Source organism: Penaeus vannamei, chromosome 42, assembly GCF_042767895.1.
Source record: "Penaeus vannamei isolate JL-2024 chromosome 42, ASM4276789v1, whole genome shotgun sequence".
Lineage (NCBI taxonomy): Eukaryota > Metazoa > Arthropoda > Malacostraca > Decapoda > Penaeidae > Penaeus > Penaeus vannamei.
Window position 1 is genome coordinate 4,518,311 of NC_091590.1, and position 12,500 is coordinate 4,530,810.

The following is a 12,500-nucleotide window of genomic DNA, read 5'->3' on the forward strand; positions in this document are numbered from 1 at the left end:
CCAGGAGGCCCGGGTTCGATTCCCGGCATGGGAATTTATATATTTTTTCTTGTCAAATTAAACGAGGATTACTATTATTTCTTGTCTCCTGGTTGCATTAACAGTGTCTGGGGAATCGATATAGCGTTTGCAAGATAAATGATGCCACGTGGCGTTTGTTGAAACTGATACAGGACTCGTGCAACAATACTAAAGAGCATTGGGTATATTTTTATATCACTGAGTTGATTTGTAATATATATAACTCAGTGCGCCTGCTTTAGTTTAAATCTTTATTTTTTAGCAAGCTATTTTAATCTTTCTGTGAGATTGTTTACGTTGAGGATCTGTTTACTGTGTTTATACAAAGAATTAACTATTTGATATATTTCAACAGCATTTCTTCTGTATCTCCACATCTATTATCGCAATTATGTACTAATAGTGAAAGCTTTCGATCTACAACGTTCATCAACTTTCACAGAAATGAATCTGCGCTTGAACTGGTTTACGAAAGCGGACCGAATGCAGACAAAAGGCCTGCAAAACCTGCCTTAAAATAGCACGTACTGAAATGAGCCTCAGTCTACACCGCGAGCAAATATTCACCAGATAGTACAATTAAACTGTTGCCTCTCCTTCGCTAAATAGATGATAATGACGCTTTTAACGCTTTAAACTGCTTACATGTAGTAAAATGAGGCAGTTAACTGAATGATCCGAGACTGCAGTCCCAGCTGGTGCCTACGCGTCCACGCCGACGAGATGCCACGCACAATCTCTCAGGAACCGAGGCTTTTGACGACGCCAAAAAAGCTCTTATTCAAAGCCAGCTGCAGTAAATCCGGACATCCTCATCTAAGAATACGCCTAAATCTCTTCCCTCTTGAGAGAGTGGGACAAGGAGTGGTATTTTGTTGGAGCGCCAGAGAAGATTCTTCGGCCAAGGTCACCAAGGATTAGGAGGACTTACCAACGCGGATGAGATGCTTGCACTGGTTCTTTGGGTAAAATCAACAGACTGTTAAAGAGGTTCGACATTCTAACTCCACCTAATACAAAATGTAAATAAAGCTCTACTTTAAAAAAAGGACAAACGGCATGTCATCAGTAAGAAGGAATAAAAAATGTACGGGAAATGCATCGACACTAAAATTAAGAGCCACCAGCATGTCATCAGTAAGAAGGCATAAAATAGTACAGGAAAGATATTGGTAATTAAATATAATGACCAACAGCATATCATCAGTAAAGAATAAATAAGTAATACATGAAGAGCATCAATATTAACAAATTAATGATCAACAGCACGTCATCAGTAAGAGGGTAGAAAAAATACAGGAAAGGCATTGGTGCTGTACGTAAAACGAACTTTAAGCTATTTGCTGTTGTCTAGAGTAAATTACCATCTGACTAAACTAAGCAACCACTACACATTCCTGTCAAATTATGTTCTTGTAGGTGATACAGGTTTAAACTGATAGAACTAAGCGAACTAAAGAATCCGCACATTTGGACACTGTCAGAACTCTCAAGTATAATGTGCACCATGATTGATTGACTGATTGATATATATAAATATACACATATACGTACGCACATATATACATATACACACATATATACACACACACACACACACACACACACACACACACACACACACACACACACACACACACATATATATATACATATACATATACACATATATATACATATACACATATATATACATATACACATATATACATATACACATATACTATATATACATATACACATATACTATATATACATATACATATAGATATATATACACATATACATATACATATACATATACAGATATATATACACATATACATATACAGATACACACACACACACACACACACACACACACACACACACACACACACACACACACATATATATATATATATATATATATATATATATATATATATATATATATATATATATACAATCGCCGCCTGTAGTAGCAGCAACAGTGTTAGGGTTAAAAGAAGAAAAGTAGTAGTATAGTAGTAGTAGAAATAGAAATAGTAATAGTGGTGGAAGTAATAGTAGATATAGTAGTATTAGTAATAGTAACAGCAGCAGCAGTAGTAATAGTAGTAGTAGTAACAGCAGCAGCAGCAGCAGCAGCAGCAGCAGTAGTATCAGAAGCAATAGTAGTAAAAACAGAAGTACTATCAGAACTAGTAATAGTAGTAGGAGTAATGGTAGTAGTAATTGTAATAGTAGAGGTAGAGGTAGATGTAAGAGTAGGAGTAAAAGTAGATGTAGTAGAAACAGCAGCAGTAGTAGTAGTAGCAGCACTAGTGGCAATTGCAAAACTCCACAAGCCTATAGACGATTCCTCTGAAGTATGAAGTTGTGACCACCAAGAGTAACACAGCAAAGCAGCTTAGCGTGTGAATGCAGCATAATCTAATATAATGTCGGTGGTGTTATTGCCGATAATGGATGTAGCCGTAGTATTTTATCATCAAATACATCCTTACTTGGACACAGCGCTGAATTTATGGTCAAATATCTCAAAAGTTACTGATGGTCGTCTCACAAAATCCAAGCCATTATTTCAAAGCGATGTAGTGAAAAATACCTTTAAAAGAATGTCTGACAAATGCCTGTTTAAGAGAGCAAATACTGTATCGTTATTTATGATATAAAAAATGCTTACACGGGTCCATCTCACATCGAACCTATCGGCCAGAAATGACTGACGAAAAATTGCAAAGTGGCCTTGACAGCATCTGTAGTTATATGTAAATGTGGTAGCTGTATGAATATTTACCGGACCTATTTATGAGCTGTGTGAAAATTTGCAGGACCTATTTTACGAGCTGTATGAAAAAAATGCAGGTCATATTTTAGGAGCTATGTGAAAATTTGCAAAATCTATTTTAGGAGCTGTGTGAAAATTTGCTGGTCCTATTTTACGAGCTGTGTGGAAATTTGCTAGACCTATTTTACGATTGGCTATGGTTTCCGTATTTTTCTGATGGTATATTTCATCTAATGAATAACTTATTCCAGCAGAAAAAACACCATGCACAAAACACATTTCCTGGAAAATGGGACCTGGGTATTCTACATTTTCCTTCGCCATTCACCAGTTGGTATAGACGTAAATCTAACATCTAACGTAAATCTCGTTGATCGAGCGTTACTCACCCAGTTCGGCGTAGCACAGGGCGCCGACGGTGGAGAGGAGGCCTGACACCCCCCACACGATAAGCGCCACGCCAATGCTGCCGCTGTATTCGAGCACGCCCTTGGGAGACACGAAGATGCCCGAGCCCACGATGATCCCCACGATGATCGCGATGCCCTCCGTCAGGCCCAGCTCCTTCTTCAGCTTCACTCCCGACGTGCCTTCTCCGTCGCCGCCTTCATCTCCCTTCGACCCCGTCTGGGAGGAGGTCGCCAGGGGCTCCAACTCTGCCGGCGGGGTTGCGGCTACGTCTTGCGCCGTGGCCATGCTGAAGGCTCTCTCCGGGGACGCGAGGGGCGCAGTGTCGTGACTACGGTGGCGGCGGCGGCGGCGGTGACGGGCTAGCTACCACAGACCGAGATCGCGCAGTGTGGGCAAGGTAAGAACAGGTCCTCCGCACTGACACGCACTAACTGCTCCTCTGCGATTTCCAACCCTTGATTCGACAACGCTGAAGCACTTGTGTACATTCTTAGAACATTTTCACGACTGGCCCGACTAACATGCTCGAGACTGGCGATCCTTCTGAAGGCTGTTTATCGGGGGCGAGGGAGCAAGCGCCGCGATGAACCCATGCAATACCAAAAACACGTTGCCAACTATATCGCCGAACTCGCGCTGTCAAGTCTTCTCGTTCACATCACTAGGTCGACGGACTTGCAACGAGGACCAACTTCTTCACCTTCCTTCAACCTGGAAATAAATGAAAACACTCATTAGTTCATAAATGGGCTAAATAGGGGGGAATCTAGCATCAGCAATCATAAGCATTTAAAACTATTTGCCCCACGTCATTGAGCAAAACATTCTCACTTAGAAGAGGGAGGTGTCAAGAGGGAGACACAGGATATACGTGTCATGCGAGGCAGTACAGTATTGTAATCAGGACAGTGTGAGTTCGGCAGGGCTCCTCTGGCCCGCCCGACGCACACCCACTGCCCTGCATGGCCATTACGCAACATCTGTCCAGCGTGCAGTTTATTTTCTACCACTTTATACCAATATCCGAATGGTCGTTGGATCTGCATGACCTTACATACACACTTTGACCGCCCACCTCTCTCAGGCCAACTGTCAGACGGCGCAGCAAGGACCCCCTCTTTCTCATCACTGGATACCTTACTCTATGAACTCCCCTCCCTCCCTCCCCATCTTCCTTCCCTCCCTCCCTCCCTCTCCTTCTTCCCTCCCTCTCTGCCTCCCCTCTCTCCCTCACTCCCATCACTCCTATCATCTCCAGTCTATCCTCGGAGTAAGACTGGGGCACCTCTACTTGCCGGGAGAATCGAACCACGATATCCGTTCATTTCCACTTCGGTCGGGTACTGGGCATCACCTTACCCGACGTCTGACGCTCGGCACGTGTATCGAGGGCAATTACGGTGCTGTAGATGAACAATATCTGTGAGTCAGCTAGTGTGTGAGGCGGCTGTGGGAAGGTGATGATGTGGGATAATGGTGGATCACAGGAAACTGCTACTTACAGCCTCCCGCCCTCACCCGTGCTCACCCTCACTCACCCGTGCCTCACCCTTGCTTCACCCTCACCCTCGCCTTTGCACTCATCCGTACCTTATCCCTGTGTTTACCCTTCTTTATCATTAACTGTTATGACCCCTAAATCCCCCTTTGCTTTTCCGAACCCTTGCTCCTCCGAAACAACTTTTATCTTTTTGCTTCCTTTGACCTAATTTCTGTGCATTCACATAGTTATTCCTTATCCAAATAATATACAAAAACACACATAATTATCGTCATCATTTATTGGTCGTTTCACCTCTAAAAATATATTTTATGTACTGCGTCAACTTCTCTATCCTTCACTTTCAATGACACGAATATAACACAAAATTCACCCAAAGAAGCTTCCTTCTTACACAAAAAACACGAAATCCAGGTCACATTCTTAAAAAAAACAGACACTGTCTAAACGGACACGAATTTCTTAGCCTCCGCGGTGCATTACCTCTGCTATGCTTTCGCTTCGGTTACTGGAGAGGGCGGCAAACACCCAGTAAACCCACAACTAGCACCCACACGCACACGACTGGGCCACTCAGAGCGCCGCTTCGACACGCCCCGGAGTCGAGACTTCACCCGAGACGATTCAATTTCGGTTCGACTCTCCGGGGTTCGCGTTGGGAGTCTCGGATCTCAAGGTATTTCTATTATGATGCGTAATTGTGCAATCGTTACTATCATGATTATCATCGTTATCGTTATTATTATCACAATGATTATCATCACCATCATAGCTGTTATTGTTATCATTGATATGGTTATTAACATCACTATTATCATTATCCTCATCTCAGATGTTATCATCCTCATTATCAGTATGGTTATTATCATCATTATTATTACCAGTGTTATTATCATTATTACTATCATTATCATCATTATCATAGCTGTTATCATTATCATTATGGTTATCATAACTATTACTATCATTGTTATCATTACTATTACTATCATTGTTATCATCACTATCATTACTATCCTTGTTATTGTTATTATCATTACTATTATCATTGTCAATGTCATCATTATCACTATTGTTGTAACTCTTACTATCGAGTGGCGAAAACTTTACACTCACAACCACACTACTCTACCAAGACTCGAAAACAGGCGCATTTTTACTAATTAAGGCGCTCCCTACATGTGACATGACTGACAACTATAAACAAGGCGCCTCTCAAATCCCTCCTTTGTTCTCGCTTCTCTTCATATTTCAGAGAATTTCGCTCTCACCTTTGTTCTAAGAATAAGGCCAGAGTTTGAATAATACTTTACCGATGCCTGAACTAACAGGTTCCTCCGATATAGATTTTGCCGTTTTTTCGTCTCGATAAAATTTCAAACTGAATAAAAACACACAATAGGGATTAGTCTATATATATCTCAAGCAGTTGGTCTTTTGCGTAATTAACATATAAAAACACGAAAACCTCCCAATTATGTTTAAAACAAGAATCAAACCGTAAAACAAGGTATCATTACACCCACATGCAAATCTCGAGCAATGACGCACTTTCCCAATGCCAATGTTTTGACAACAAATGCACAGAGAAACAACCTTAGCTTGTTTTAGCTTCATCGGCAGCATTTTTACACCCGAGTCAGTATCCTTGGCGACATTTCTATGACGAAACAGCCCGAGAGAACATATACAGTGGCCATTCTAGGAAGCCAGGACATCCTCACGACATACGTACCACTGGACCACATAAACCAAAGATGAACTTGGGTCATACACTTTTGCAATATCTTTGGGATGTGGCAATTAACTTAGGGCATACACTTTTGCAATATTATAGGCATGTGGCGATGAACTTGGGTCATACACTTCTGCAATATCTTTGGGATAAGGCAATGAACTTGGGTCATACACTCCTGCAATATCTTTGGGATAAGACGATTTTAACTTGCAATGTCCCCCCCATCCATTTCTCCTCATTTCATCTGTTCTCTCAACATACACTTCTACAGATATGAACTCATATTTTTAACCCATTGTCCATTTGTCGTCCCGGACATGAGACTCACCTCAAACTATATTTTACGTTCCTATGATTTTTTTAATCGTCTTTTAATTGAGTCTGTCATGGATGATAGCAAACTAAACACCACCATATTTCGAGTGCTTTACCATGGAATAACATGGGAAATATTTCGTACGAAAATAGGCCATAGAACGTCAAGTACGTACTGTACGTGGCGCTGTAAGAGCAGTTTATGTTCGTATGATATGGAACGGAAAGAGGGAGAAGGAAAAAAACTAATTCACACGAGCGAAAGAAGGAGAAGAGAACGTAAAAAGATAGTAAGAGGTAGACCGAGAAAAAAAAAACAAAGAGAGATAAAAGAGACATGCACAGGCTGCAATACTCGCCGCAATACATTATAACAAGCTGTTCATTATAACAACACGTGGAGATATAACATAGAGACATCGCGCTGAACTTTTCGTGTTCCCAGCTGTTCTGAATCATGTTCTAGGTATAAGCGGTTAAATGGTTAGCACTTGTTAGCAAATGATAAGGAGAAATCAAATAAAATCGAATTAAATATATAAAGTAAGTAAGAACAGTTAATAACTATAGCGAATATTCAAGTAAAATGGAGATAAGATAATATCAGATAACCATAATTAATAATCAAATTAATTCGAAAAACGTATTATAAATACTTTAAAAATGAGACTGATAAGAACTCCCTTAACAGATTATTAGACAAACACAAAATTGGTGACTGTACTAATGACATAAATAAATCTAAAGTTGATGTATATACTCGCGAAATTAAAATATGCAAAAACGATTAATTTTTTGGCCGATAACAATCAATCTCTATTCTAATCGGCATTATCATTATTACTGCAACAATGATATTATAGACTATTATCACATTCTCAGTATTAATAACACTACATGGCAACCACAAAAAATGCATTTGGCACAACCCCCCCCCCAAAAAAAAAATAAATAAATAAATAATAAAAAAAAATATATATATACATATATATATGTGTGTGTGTGTGTGTGTGTGTGTGTGTGTGTGTGTGTGTGTGTGTGTGTGTGTGTGTGTGTGTGTGTGTGTGTGTGTGTGTGTGTGTGTAAATATATATACATATATATATATATATATATATATATATATATATATATATAAGAAAACAAAAAAAAATCTAATGTCCAATTTTCCGTTTTTCAGCGCCAACGACTAAGCTACAACACTGGAAATTTGTCCGTGTTCGAAATGTAAACAAGAAGAGCGAACAGAAGTGACCGAGTGGAGTTCCCAGAACCTCGACTCTTCTCTCTTCACCGCGGACGGTTCGTCGAGATCTCAAAAAAGTCCTTTATCGCGTGAATTTGGTGTGTTAGATGAGTGTATTTTATTCAGACAATACCTCACCAAACGACGCACATGTGCTTATAAACATACATACGTCTGTATAATAATATATATAATAATACACATGTAATCTTGCTCATATACATACATACCTATATATAGTAACATATATATTATACACACACACACACACACACACACACACACACACACACACACACACACACACACACACACACACACACACACACACACACACACACACACACATATATAAATATATATATATATATATATATATATATATATATATATATATATATATATATATACTTGACCCCTTTGGTTTACGCACTTGTGTAAATTAATTCAACGTTTTAATCAAACAATTTATCTTAGTCCTAATAATAACATAATTATTAGCATCATCACACCCCCGCTGCAATTATCATTCTCCCTACCACTCCCATTATTCTGAAGAAGAACACGCCCACAAAAGCAACTTCACGTGAATAAGGATGCAAGAGATAACACGAGATACAGTTAGTGAATCAACTGTTATTAAAATGCGCTTCGTTTCGGCTCTTAAGAACTTTATTTGCGAGAAGGTTCACGCGAGTTCAGATTAGTCAGCTCTGTGGTGCGTCATCTTCTACATGTGGTTGTTCATCAATCCAATTCCGAAATGAGCTGATATACAAATTGCGTGTGTGTGTGAAAAAAAAAATATATATATATATACATATATGTGTAATATGCGTGTGTGAGTGTGTGCGTGTGTGTGTGTGTGTGTGTGTGTGTGTGTGTGTGTGTGTGTGTGTGTGTGTGTGTGTGTGTGTGTGTGTGTGTGCGTGCGTATATGTGCGTGTGCGTATATGTGCGTGTGCGTATATGTGCGTGTGCGTATATGTGCGTGTGCATACGTGTGCGTATATGTGCGTGTGCGTATATGTGCGTGTGCGTATATGCGCGTGTGCGTATGTGTGCGTGTGCGTATATGTGCGTGTGCGTATGCGTGCGTGTGCGTGTGCGTATATGTGCGTTAGCGTGCGTGCGTATATATGTCATGCTTCAACTTTCACGATTTTTGCAACATCAGAAAACACTTCCATCGGCATGAAGCAACATTAAAACATTAAAAATATTTAAAAAAAAATAGAAAATAACCCCTTGCGAGATCGTGTGTGAAGCAACCATTCCATACTTCCCAGCGTCATGCAGCCACCGCGTGCATGTTCTTTCTGCTACGTCTGTCTGTCTCATTTTACTCACGTGAAAGCAGAATTCTCAATAACTGCCGTTACTCTCGTCGAATTAACATCGTTTTAGTTTATTTACATTATACGGTCTTTTTAATTTTGTACAATAGACGTGTTAAAAATTGTCTTTACTCTCGTCGAATTAACATCGTTTTGGTTTATTTACATTATACGGTCTTTTTAATTTTGTACAATAGACGTGTTAAAAATTGTCTTTACTCTCGTCGAATTAAAGGCGAGTTTTAGCTCATTTATATTATGTAGTCTACTTTTTTATATTATTTATATTATATTTATATTTATTTTATTTATATTTCTATTATTTATATTTATATTATAATCTATATTATGTAGCCATGGACGTACTCATCTAAGTGAATAATATGAGACATTTAACAAAATCAGATATACCGAACATACAAGACATACGCAGTTTTTAATGATATTCATTATGCAAAATAATAATAATAATAATAATAATAATAATAATAATAATAATAATAAATGAATAAAAAATAAAAAAAAACTCCATCTATGCAAAATTCGCCTGCTAATTAAACACTAATCAAACGAGATCCTTCGTTATAATAAACTTGAGGTCCTTAAAATAGCCTTAAAAATATAAATTCGAGATCCTTTGTTATAAAAACAAAGAGATCCTTAAAAACGCCTTAATATATAAATACGAAATCCTTTCTTATAAAAACAAGAGATCCTTAAAATAGCCTTAAAAATATAAAAGCGAGATCCTTTGTTATCAAACCAAAGAGATCCTTAAAAAGGCCTTAAAAATAAAAATACGAAATCCCTCGTTATATAAACCAGAGATCCTTAAAATAGCCTTAAAAACATAAATACGAGATTCTCTGTTATATAAACCAGAGATCCATAAAAAACCCTGAAAAATATAAATACGAAATCCTCTATTATATAAACCAGAGATCCTTAAAATAGCCTTAAAAATATATATACGAAATCCTTCGTTATATAAACCAGAGATCCTTAAAAAAGCCTCAAAAAATATAAATAAGAAATTCTTCGTTATATAAACCAGATATCCTTAAAATAGCCTTAAAATATAAATTCGAGATCCTTTGTTATAAAAACAAAGAGATCCTTAAAATAGCCTTAAAAACATATATGCAAAATTCTCTGTTATATAAACAAGAGATCCTTAAAATAACCTCAAAAAATATAAATGCGAGATCCTTCGTTATATAAACAAGACATCCATAAAGACGCCTTAGTATATAAATACGAAATCCTTTGTTATATAAACAAGAGATCCTTAAAATAGCCTTAAAAATATAAATACGAAATGCTTCGTTATATAAACCAGATATCCTTAAAATAGCCTTAAAAATATAAATACGAAATCCTTCGTTATATAAACCAGAGATCCTTAAAAAAAAACCTGAAAAATATAAAAGCGAGATCCTTTGTTATATAAACCAGAGATCCTTAAAAAAGCCTTAAAAATAAAAATACGAAATCCTTTGTTATATAAACAAGAGATCCTTAAAATAACCTCAAAAAATATAAATACGAAATCCTTCGTTATATAAACCAGAGATCCTCTAAAACGCCTTAAAAATATAAATGCTGCTTCTACACAGACCGTTACAGCACCGGGGGGGGGGGGGGAGGCAACGACCTGTTAACAAACTCGTTCGCTGTAACTACCAATTAATCTAACTCGTTGACCGTGAAATTGGGGATACCCTTGCCGGCTTCTTGAAGTAGAGGGGGAGAGGGAGAGGAGATGAAGGGGAAGAGATGGAGAAATGAAGAAGAGGGAGAGATGAAGGAGAGGGGGAGATAGAGAATGAAGAAGAGATGAAGGGGAAGAGATAGAGAAGTGGAGAAAGGAAGAGATGAGGGAGAGGGAGAGATGGAAAAGAGGGAGAAAGAGATAAAAGGAAGATATGAAGAAGAGGGAGAGATGGAGAAAAAGGAAGAGGTGGAGAAGGTGGATAAGGAAGAGGGAGAGATGAGGAAAGAGAGAGATGTGGAGGAGAGGGAAAGATGGAGGAGAAATGAGGTGGAGAAAAGGAAGAGAAGGAGAAAAAGGAATGACGAAGAAAGAGGAAAAAGTGGTAGAGAAACGAAGAAGTGAAGGAGAAGTGGAGAAAGGGGAGAGAGAATATGAAGACATCAAGATAAGACCGTCTTTCCCAGACACCCGATCCCACTGCACGAAGACCTTCCCCAATGGTCGCTGACTTACCGTTGATAAGAGATCATAGGGCGAAGGGTAGAGAAGAGGGAAAGAGAGGAGAGAGGGAGAGAAGGAGAGAGGAGAGGGAGAGAAGGAGAGAAGGAGAGAGAATGAGATAAGAAAATGGGAGAGGAGGAGGAGGAGGAAGAGAAGGAATGAGATAAGAAAAAAGGTGAGGGACAGGGAGAGAAAGAGAGAGAATGAGATAAGAAAATGGGAGAGGGAGAGAGAGAGAAAGAGAGAGAATGAGATAAGAAAATGGGGCAGGGGGAGGAAGAGAAGGAGAGGGAATGAGAGAAAAAAGGTGAGGGGGAGGAAGAGAAGAAGAGGGAATGAGATAAGAAAATGGGAGAGGGGGAGGAAGAGAAGGAGAGGGAATGAAATGAGAAAAAGGGAGAGGGGGAGCGGGAGGAAGAAAAGGAGAAGAGGGAATGAGAGAGGGGGAAGAAGAGAAGAAGAGAGAATGAGATAGAAAATGGTGGAGGGAGAGGGAGAGAAGGAGAGGGAATGAAATGAGAAAAAGGGAGAGGGGGAGCGGGAGGAAGAGAAGGAGGAGAGGGAATGAGATGAGAAAATGGGAGAAGGAGAGGAAATGAGATACGAAAATGGGAGAGGGGGAAGAAAAGAAGGAGAGGGAATAAGAGAAAAAAAGGTGAGGGGGAGGAAGAGAAGGAGAGGGAATGAGATACGAAAATGGGGGAGGGGGAAGAGGGAGAGAAGGAGAGGGAATGAGATAAGAGCATGGGAGAGAGGAGAGGGAGAGAAGGAGAGGGAATGAGATGATAAAATGGGAGAAGGAGAGGGAGAGGGAATGAGATGAGAAAATGGGAGAGGGAGGGAAGTGAAGGAGAGGGAATGAGAGAAGAAAATGGGAGAGGGGGAGGAAGAGAAGGAGAGAGAATGAGATGAGAAAATGGGAGAGGGGGAGGAGAAGGTGAGG

General features: G+C 39.2%; 1 protein-coding gene and 1 non-coding gene across 2 annotated transcripts in view; one reads left to right on the plus strand and one right to left on the minus strand.

Moving 5' to 3' along the window:
* Positions 1-34, plus strand: part of TRNAE-UUC (transfer RNA glutamic acid (anticodon UUC)) — a 72-nt gene extending 38 nt beyond the window's left edge. The window contains exon 1 of the tRNA in view: positions 1-34. This exon is cut by the window's left edge and continues 38 nt beyond it. This is a non-coding gene — a tRNA (tRNA-Glu).
* The window catches only part of mnd (L-type amino acid transporter minidiscs), a 54,294-nt gene that overhangs the window by 30,362 nt on the left and 11,432 nt on the right, over positions 1-12,500 (minus strand). Inside the window, exon 2 of the mRNA XM_070118755.1 lies at positions 3,184-3,916. Within this exon, the coding sequence (XP_069974856.1) occupies positions 3,184-3,490 (307 nt within the window). The 5' untranslated portion in view covers positions 3,491-3,916. The remainder of the gene's footprint in view (positions 1-3,183; positions 3,917-12,500) is intronic.